General features: G+C 40.7%; 1 protein-coding gene across 1 annotated transcript in view; it reads left to right on the top strand.

Annotated features, from left to right (window-relative positions):
- The window catches only part of loxl2b (lysyl oxidase-like 2b), a 53,804-nt gene extending 46,384 nt beyond the window's left edge, over positions 1-7,420 (top strand). The window contains exons 10-14 of the mRNA XM_084945784.1: positions 1-199; positions 798-913; positions 1,585-1,721; positions 1,842-1,953; positions 2,221-7,420. The exon at positions 1-199 is cut by the window's left edge and continues 42 nt beyond it. Coding sequence (XP_084801910.1) covers positions 1-199; positions 798-913; positions 1,585-1,721; positions 1,842-1,953; positions 2,221-2,291 — 635 coding nt within the window. The 3' untranslated portion in view covers positions 2,292-7,420. The remainder of the gene's footprint in view (positions 200-797; positions 914-1,584; positions 1,722-1,841; positions 1,954-2,220) is intronic.
- The last annotated feature ends 2,470 nt before the right edge of the window (positions 7,421-9,890 follow it).

Genomic DNA, 9,890 nt, shown 5'->3' with positions numbered 1-9,890 from the left:
CCACCTACATGGAGGATCGGCCCATGTTCATGCTGCAGTGTGCATATGAGGAAAACTGCCTGTCCTCCACATCCAGCGAGGTTCCTGCCAACACCTACCGCCGCCTGCTGCGCTTCTCCTCACAGATACACAACAATGGCCAGTCCGACTTCCGACCCAAAGCTGACAAGCACTCATGGGTGTGGCATGACTGTCACAGGTCAGTGAAAGTACAAGCACTGTTTTGGAGGTTTGATACTAGATTTTATCAAGTGATCGCATTCTTGATCACTAACCCCGGGCAATCAGAATATGTTTTTTTTTTTTGTTTTGATCAAATTGTTCTTCCAATTCTTGAAAGAACAATTCATTTCAACGTCTGTTTTCCCAAAAGGTGCATTTTTGCTTTCTCCAAGATACAGGGTTACTGTCAGGAATTACCACCTGTGATGACTAAGACCTCAGAGGGTTCATGCTGATGGCTGTCAGACCTTTTCTCGTTACAAGCACTGGATTTATACACCTACTAAATCCCCTTTAGAAACATAAATTACACCTTCATTAAAAACTACAAGCAAAAAGTCAGTGGACTGTTGGCAGCCTTCAGCTTTCAGTATATCAGGACGGTCAGAATCACTGAAAGAAATGACTCTTTCTAAGGGACATGCTGTTTTTACAGGTGCTATTTAGTTGAGATGCTTTTTTAAAATTTTATTTATTTATTATTTAAAGAACGCCGGTGCCCTTGAGACTAGAGCTAAAATGACAACAAGTGTCTTCTTTTAAAGGCTAAAGTATGTTCCCGTCGTTGTGTGTAGGCATTATCATAGCATGGAGGTGTTCACCATCTATGACCTATTCAGCCTCAATGGAACCAAAGTGGCTGAAGGACACAAAGCAAGTTTCTGCCTGGAGGACTCAGAGTGTGATGAAGGTAAGATCTGAAAAAGGAATTCAGTTATGGAAGGAAATAAATTTTTCACTTTTGAAACATGTGGCAGAAAACTAATTCTTATATGTTCAGTAATGGACTTTTAAAGCTCCTTTAAACAATATGGTTACTGAAAAGGGTGACTTAACACTGTCTAAGGTGAAAAGGTTGACTTTTAATTTCAGAATTATTAAGCAGCTCCACAGTTCTCCAAGATGTAAGGAGCTTTTGCAGGATCTTTCAGTTTTTCAGCATGAATTTTAAAATTGAACCCATATATTTGAGGTTGCCTGATTTAGTTCAATTCAATTAAATAACATCCAGTACACTTTTATTTATATTACGCCAATTCAGATTAACAGTCATCTCGAGACCCTTTATAACTTACAATAGTAGAATGAAACTCCAACAATCTCACAGCCCCCTGCAAGCACGTGGTGACAATGGGGAGGAAAAACTCCCTTTTAACAGGAAGAAACCTCTGGGAATATGAAAGAGAAGAGCAGAGCAAAACAGGATAAAAGGCAAGGAGAGAAAGCCAGAGTTTAATAATAAATAATGATTAAAGAGGGGTGCATAGTAATAGTGTGTAAAGACAGAGGGAAACTAGATGAGTTTCAGTTTGTCAATGCCCGATAAGCAATGACAAATATTATTATATTTTGTTATTGCAGGTATTGAAAAGAGGTATGAATGTGCCAACTTTGGAGACCAGGGTATTACTGTGGGTTGCTGGGATACCTACAGGCATGACATCGACTGCCAGTGGGTCGACATTACCGATCTGAAACCCGGGGATTACATTTTCCAGGTGATGTTTCTCGCCTTTAGCTCTTTTGCTAGAGAACCAACAGTTCAGCAAGATTCAGCTGTTCATACAATGGCTTCAAACTGCAGCTATAGCGTCTCATTCGTGCCCTCCCTCTTGCAGATTATAATTAATCCAAACTACGAAGTGCCAGAGTCGGACTACACCAATAACTTCACGAAATGCAGATGTCGATATGATGGCCATCGTGTGTGGATGTACAGCTGCCATAATGGTAAGATGATAAGGCTATATCTGCTCTTTGTCGTTTGGTAAAGTGTTTACTAAACTTGTTAAACAGTTTCAGATTTTAATGCTAAAATCTTTCATTAATGAGTTGCCCTGCTATTTCACATGAATGCTATTGAGTACCCTGTGAGCTTCTTTTTATTTATTTTTTCAATTTCCTATGCTTGACAATTAGAGTGAGTGATTCTACAAGTGTAAAACAAGGACAACATGTGTAGGTGGTAACTGTCTGTCTCTGCTGCTGAACTTCTAGGTGGCTCATTAAGCAGTGAAACAGAACAGACATTCCCGGGCCTCCACAGCAACCAGGTGACCCACAGGTAAAGACAGAGCAGAGGAGTGGAGTTAACTGGCCTATGCTTTCAGCAGAAAGACCAGCTGAAGCCAACCAACCACTACACATCTCATCTATGTGGATTCCTCTGACCAGCCGTGCCCTGGTCAAAGCATCTGTTTTTACGCTCGCCTCATCCATGAGGCAGTCGCTTTCTTTGACCCTCTCCCCTCCCGTTTCCCTCCGGCAGACAGAATATTTGATTCCCCCTTCTGTCCGTGCAGCGGCAGCTACTTTAACAACACTTCCAACCTCTCTGGTTAAGAGCAAGAGAACGGTGAAACTCTCTGTACGCCCTGTGACAGAGAGAACTTGTTTTTACAGACCTGCAGGTTAGTGGCAGATGTATTACATAAGGCGAAGTATCGAGGAATGTCATTACGAGTCTGCCTACTTTGAAATGCAGCTTTTTAAAAGAACCCTGCTGCACTTCTTTTGTGTGTATGTCTGTGTGTGTTTTTCCCCGAAACTCTCCCTGAAGAGTTTGGTTTGTCTGTGCCAGGTCGCCTGAAGATTGACAGGAATCATCAATAGCAAACACAGCAGCCTGTGTGTGGAAATGCAGGCTATTTTTCATTCCATTCATTTTTTTAGCAGTTTCAGAAATGTTTTTACATGCTGAAGCCCAGATAAACTAAGCTTCCTATTGCAAATGTTATTTAAGCTTCACATCTTCAGTGAGGAATTTTTTTTCAAATTAAGCTGTGGCAGAAGCAATTTCTGCAAAGCAAAACAGCCCGTTCATCACCAATTACAAGTGCTAATTGCCTGGTTCGGCTGGAAGACTAATCTACCATGGCTGAAACGTGACGTATTAAAGTGCCTTAAAGTGCCCAAAGCCATTTTAGCTCTGCACACTGCACTGACAAGATTGTGGTCACATTTCATAGAAGAGTAGCGCTAAAAGTCTCTTAAGAAGCTGATCATATAAAAGTATGTTGAAAGAAATATAGAAAGGAATATTATCTTTCCTATTTACAGCAAGCAATAATTACTTCTAATAGGGGCTTTTGATTTAGTATGCCTGCCAACATTACCTTATGCTGGGCTAAAGCTGGGAATACACTGTGCGATTTTTTCAGTCGCGCGATTCAGCTCCTGCTCAAACTGTACGATTGACTCGCAGAGGTTAGAAGTTCGTAGGTCACGATGTAGGTCTCACACTATACGGCCCGATGCTCTGATGCGACCTGAGTGCTCACACTGTGCGTCCATAAAAATGAAGGTTATAACAGAAAATCTGTCGCTCACTCTCCCTCTCTGTCTTTCACTCACACAGACACGCACACCACCACCATCAACTTTGCTAAATTGCTAATGAAAAACATTGATCAGGCAGCTGTGATTGAGCAGCAGTGTCCATCCAACTATTTTCACGGTTGTTGTGGTCGTGATAATTTTGTGAGGCCACATCGAAAAGGCTCGGATGAGCTTTCCAAAGTTCTACAAGTGCCTCCATCGCTTGTGTCCAGATCACACGCTGCACTCACTGCTGTGCTACTTCGTCTTTTTCACCGACATTTATGTGTTTGCGCGTGCGCAGTGTGAGAAGCTGCGGTGACACCCTCACGACGGTCACCAAGCGATTGATGATCGGGAGCTGGTCGTGAGGTGTTAATTGCTTGTCGTTACCCCACGTATACTACACGATGCACGACGCACGATGAAGGCCAAAATCGGGCCGATCGCCAAAACGGTCGCACGACTGAAAAATCGGCTCAAAATGGGCCAAAAATCGCACAGTGTATGCCCAGCTTAAAGATCCTCTGATCAGTTTGTTTATGCTGCCCTCTAGTGGTTTACAATTTTCCAGGTTCCAGGTTGCTGAAGTGTTGCAAACGTGTACTGCAGTCAGTACACATTTATATTACTATGAGGTGCAGGTTTTACAGTAAGATGCTTAACAGACATAAGTTAAAACATAAGAACCCACAAACTGTCGAAAAAAAATGTTCTAAAGTGAAACAAACACAGTTTAAAAAAAACTCTTTAAAATCTAATCCTTTTAATTATTTTTATTGTGAACCTTCAGTATTACTATTATTATGTGTCTCAGTCTCACAGGTCTAGAGACCCCCTGGCAACCTCAAGGGGGAAAGGAAAAATATGTATTCTTCAACCAGTAGGCAAGTGGTTACTGGAGGTTGCTAGCTGTCACTGAATGTTATTGGCTGCAAAGAGGAGGCTACAGTAAACCTACTTTTGATTTGGCTGAGATGCCGATTTAGTGCAAACACTGGTGACCTAACCACTCTGCATTAGTGAAACTTCAAAAAGTCCATTGCAGAGCAGAACCACAGGGAGGCTGTTGGTGAGCAAAAAAGTTCCACCTTACAACTGAAACCAACATGTTTCAACTTCTACTTTTACTTTAAAGGTAAACAGTCTCCATTTCTGGTTGGTGTCACGGTTTTCACAGCTTCACTACAACTTATAGAGTAGTTTGTAAATTTTTCCAAACAAGTCGCTGATTTCCATGCTAACTACTGCTGACTGTGACAACCTGCTAGTGAGCAAAGCAATAGCAAGGAAGTTTTCAGTGTAGCACTGTATACTTTTTTGCAACCAATTTCACGCTAGCAACATCCAGCAACCATACACCAACTGGCTGTGGAATACACACTTTTTGCTAGCATGTATGGGTGGCAGGGGTCACTGATTGGTCTCTAGGTCTGCATAAATTGGTCTTAAGCATTCAATTTCACAGCAACTACCAGCAAATACTTGCAACCATTTGGGGAGTAAATACAAACAGGTGCCTGTGGGATTGGGGTCTTATGTAACCAGTGAAATCATTTTAACTGCATCACGTTCTAGCTGCATCAGCTAAATCAAACACATACCATTTTCAAGCTATTATGATGATGCATTGACTGAGCAGTGAAGAACTGCTTGTCAAAAATACAGGAAGCTCCCGATTGGTTTAGCTAATAAGCTTTTAATATATAGACCTTTGTTGATGCTTCACATGATAGTTTGCAAATATTTAAGAGACAGGGATTATGTGGTATAAATGTGTCTTGTTTGACTTTATAATCCTGTTAGCAACAGAGATGTGCTAAATGTTGGTTTAAAAGTACAAGTTTCTTTCCAAGTTACACCTATAAGTTGTTTGTTTTTTTTTTCAGAAAAACATGATATAGTAGAAACACAAATCCATGTCATTGGTCCTGTTATGCTATCAGTGTTCTGTTGTAAGCTAGTGTAAATGGATTGCTTCCTGTCGTTAGCTTGTATCTGCAGGTACCATGCATTCGGATGTTTTCCCTTCAATTCAAAAACGTTCAGCTGCAAATTCAAATATCACAATAAAAAGTACTTTAAGACATTTGATTTTATATTTAACTCCAGTGTGGCTTTTAGGCTTCCAGTCAGTGGGACTCTTTTAACATGAGGATCACAGGACTGCTCTACAGTAACATGCTGTCAAATTTCCTCTTGCTGCTTTATATGCTGTCTTCATAAGGCAACAGAAGACCTGATCTCCATCCTGTGGCACCACAGATCCTCTAACAACAAATAGAGAATGCATTCCTCCCTGTTTGTCTGTTCCAGATATGTTGTTTTTCTCTTTTATTCTTTTGTACAACAATGTGTGAATCCAGTGTTATTTTAATGGTGCTATCAAACTGGTCCTCTGTTTTCTGAGGACACTTTACATGTTGAACAGCCACATGTATATATGTATACTAATAGTATACTTGAACTGAGCATACACAACCATTTGTTATTGTGTTTTCTTATTAATGACCTTGTTACCCCCTTGCTAATGTAATCCTCTTGGTTTTTAAACTGCTGATATCTGGTGTTTTTAGACCAATGTCTGATTGTGGAATACTCTTCCTGTCACGGTGGGATATCGAGTTTTTAGTGCTGTCTTGCTGTTCAGTTCCAAAGCCAAGTATCAGGAAAGTTTGTGACTTTGAACCACAGACTGGACTGTCTGCTAAAATCAGCTGTCTTTGGCAGCATTCACCCTGCATATGATGGACTTTTTTCCTGTTCTGTGTCATTTCAGCTCAGACATGATTCACATTTCAGCTTTGATTTTTAGTACATTTGCAATAACTTTATATTTTTTCCTTTATTGTTGTGAGTTGTTGGGTGTAGAGTCAATTAAATTTACAACACAATAAACTGTAAAAGTGTGTGGATAATTTGTGGACAGACTGCACATTTTGGCTTAAATATTTCCATTTCCATTTATAAGACGTTAGTGAGCCTCGCTTGGATAATGGCTATAAGCTACACTTGCAAGACTAACTCCTGATTTTGTAGTCGTAGACAGCATAAAAGATCGGTGTAGCCTCTGGGTATGAAAAATGAAACTGCATTCTATCTGAAGGCTCCCAGATGGCAATAGCTGTGGTAGCAAAACCACTTAGAGTAATTTTAGACGTATATGGGAAAACATCTTGATGCATTCTCAATCATCCAGGTAAGTAAATCTCCAAAGGTTGATTCTGTTCATCTGGACGTAGCGTTTTGTGGGAGAAACGTTTCGTCACTCATCCAAGTGACTTCTTCAGTCTCAGCTGACTGCAGGTTTCCCCAATCTTATAAACAGTACATTTGCATAATGACTGAAACCAGCCCACTGAAGGAACAATGGGCTGGGAGGTCAGTTCCTTCATCATGATTATGCAAATTCTAATGACCATTGATCAACGACCACTGACTCTTTATAAGATTGGGGAAACCTGCAGTCAGCTGAGATTGAAGAAGTCACTTGGATGAGTGACGAAACGTTTCTCCCACTGAAAACACTACGTCCAGATGAACAGAATCAACCTTTGGAGATATTTGGGAAAACAACTTTCTGATTTGACCCAGATCTGTTAACTCTTTCTGAGTTTATGGGCTCAATTAAAACGTTATCTATTTTGTAGATCTTGGTCATATTATCTTGCAAAATGGTGACTTATTAGCTAACGACCTGTAAATCACAAGTTGTTAGCTAATGCACCTTTGCTTTGAGAGTAGGACCAAACCTTCTTTGTCGCATCTGCTTTTTCTAACCATGATGGCAATGGCAGAAACGTTAGTTCCCACAATTTAAAAGAGGCTTTCAGAGACCAGTGGGTGACATAAAGGTAGCTAGGGTAGGTATAGTAAGATTACTTATTGTAAGATAACTTTAGATTAGTTGCTAAAGGGTTAAATAACTAAACATTTGTAAGTGTTGTGAAGGTACCTTCAAATTTTAAATTTTCCCAATTTAGCTATAGTTTAAAAAGTTTAAAATAAAAATATATAGTTTAGGACTGGACTTAACCCATGTCTGGGGAATCAACCTGTGGGTTTCAAGTAAAAGACAGCACAACCACAAGAGCTTCCTGGTTCTTGGTATTGATTCTCGTGAACTCTATTGGAGAGATTAACATGATTTTTCCAAAGACATTACCTCATTTGATGTTTTGATTATTGCAGTGCAGAGAGCTGCTTGACATATACTAAACTGCTACTTTATGAGCTCTACTTCTTTAACTGTGTGCTATTGCAAATATATAATCAGCCAATAAAATGGCAGCAATTTATGCATAACATGATCAAGAAAACCTGCTGAAGTTCAAACCAAGCGACAGAATGGGAAACAAGGTGATATAAGGCACACTGAACGGGGCACTGTTGTTTGTTCCACTCTCAGCCAAAAACGAGAAAAGTGAGGCAGCAATTTACACTGGCTCACCAAAATTGGATGGCAGAAGATTGAAAATATGTTTCCTGCAGAAGATTGAAAATATGTTTCCTGCTCCGATGAGCCTCTATTTCTGCTGCAACACTGAGATGACAGGGTCCAAATCTGGTGTAAACAGCATGGATACATCCTGCCTTGTATCAGTGGTCCAGTCTGCTAGTAGAGGTGTAATGGTTGGAGGATATTTTCTGGGAATCCTTTGTGTGTTCTTAACGGAACACTTATGGGAGAAGTGTTGTTGCCCACCAATTTCAAAGGTAGGCTGGCATGAGTAGAGTCAAAATGTTTGTTGGCAAGCTACTTAAAGCCACATTGTCCTTGATGTACCATCATTACTGTGTTTAACAAATATTAGGATATAAGGCTGGGTTGAGATATGGTGACTGTGAAGGTCAATTCAATTCGATTCAAATTAATTTTATTTATATAGCACCAAACAACAGGCGATAGAAAGACTGTTTTATATTGTAACATAAAGACCCTACAATAACAGAGAAAATAAACCCAACAGCAATCAGATGACCCCCTTTAAGCAAGCTCTTGGTGACTGTGAGAAGGAAAAACTATTTTCCAATGAAGAAATCTGCTGCAGAACTAAGGAGGGGCTTACTTAGGGGCAGCTATTTGTTGCCACAGGTTGGAGATGAGGGGAGGGAGAAAGTCATAACATATGATTCATGTTAATTCACAGTCACCAACTCATTCAGTGAGTCCTTGTGTCCTGTGGATAGGGACAGAATACTTGTTTAAGGACTGCCATCATGATTGAAAAGTTTAATTACAGGATAAAGGTGATCAGTCAGAATGCATTTATATCAGAAACCATGCAAAATAACCCTGTAGCACTGAAGACTCACTGGATCCCTTTAGTGTAGGGGTCAATTTAAATACTGCAGCAGGCACTGTTTAACCAAAGCCTGTGCAGTAGTACAACACTGACCTCATGTGGAGTAAAGCCCACATTACAGCATTTATCTGCGGACGACGCGGTAGAAATGATTTACAGTCAGTGTCTGTGTCCAGGTGTGTTTTTCTCTGGTGAACGAGTACTGGCAGGAAGCCTAGGACAGAGTGACAAGCCCTGCCCATATGAGATACCTACAGGTCATTTTCTGTGTCCACTTCTGCTAACCAACACTTTTTCATGTTTCTGCACTGTGGGAAGAAGTAGCCAAAGCTTGTTTCAATAAATCAAATCAGGATGGTGCATCGACATACCAAACAATCCTGTTTCCCCATCTGCCACAGACAGATCTTAGCCCATCACCCACAGGCAGAAAGGGGGTGGAGATGTTTACAGTAAAGCCCAATTATGAAGTTTCTGCCAGAAAACATCCAATAAACCACAAACCCACTGAATTACATCTGTCATAGGCACAGTTATTTAGAAGCAAGGCAGTATAAGCTGCCCCAAATCTTTATGCAGTCTTAATATTTGGACGTCTTTCTCTGTTGTAGGACATTAGCTATAGATCCTAGAGTGAAGCCAGACATTTCTCTGTTTGGGTAGTCTATTATGCTGGACCTTAAAGTGAGGAGCAGTTCAATCACACAGAAAGAGGACCAGACACCACCCAGCTTCCTGAAGGGAAGCCAATCAGGTTTTATTCTCCTGGCACACACACACACACACACTCTCACGGGATTTTTAAACACGGAGATGCAGTGTAAAGGCAACAAAGTGACATCCCTTGTATAAACCAGTATTCATTTGGGTATTTACGCAACAACAAACAACCTCCATCCGTTCTCTTCCACTTATACAATTCGGGGTCGCCAGAGCCTATCCCGGCTGTCTTTAGGGCAAGAGGCAAGGTACACCCTGGACAGGTCACCGGTCTGTCGCTAACACATAGATACAGACAGCCAGTCACACATATGGTTAATTTAG

Source organism: Perissodus microlepis, chromosome 12, assembly GCF_051167445.1.
Source record: "Perissodus microlepis isolate ML-2025 ecotype Zambia chromosome 12, ASM5116744v1, whole genome shotgun sequence".
Lineage (NCBI taxonomy): Eukaryota > Metazoa > Chordata > Actinopteri > Cichliformes > Cichlidae > Perissodus > Perissodus microlepis.
The sequence above is the reverse complement of the archived record's forward strand: the minus strand, read 5'-3'. Positions and strand labels throughout refer to the sequence as shown.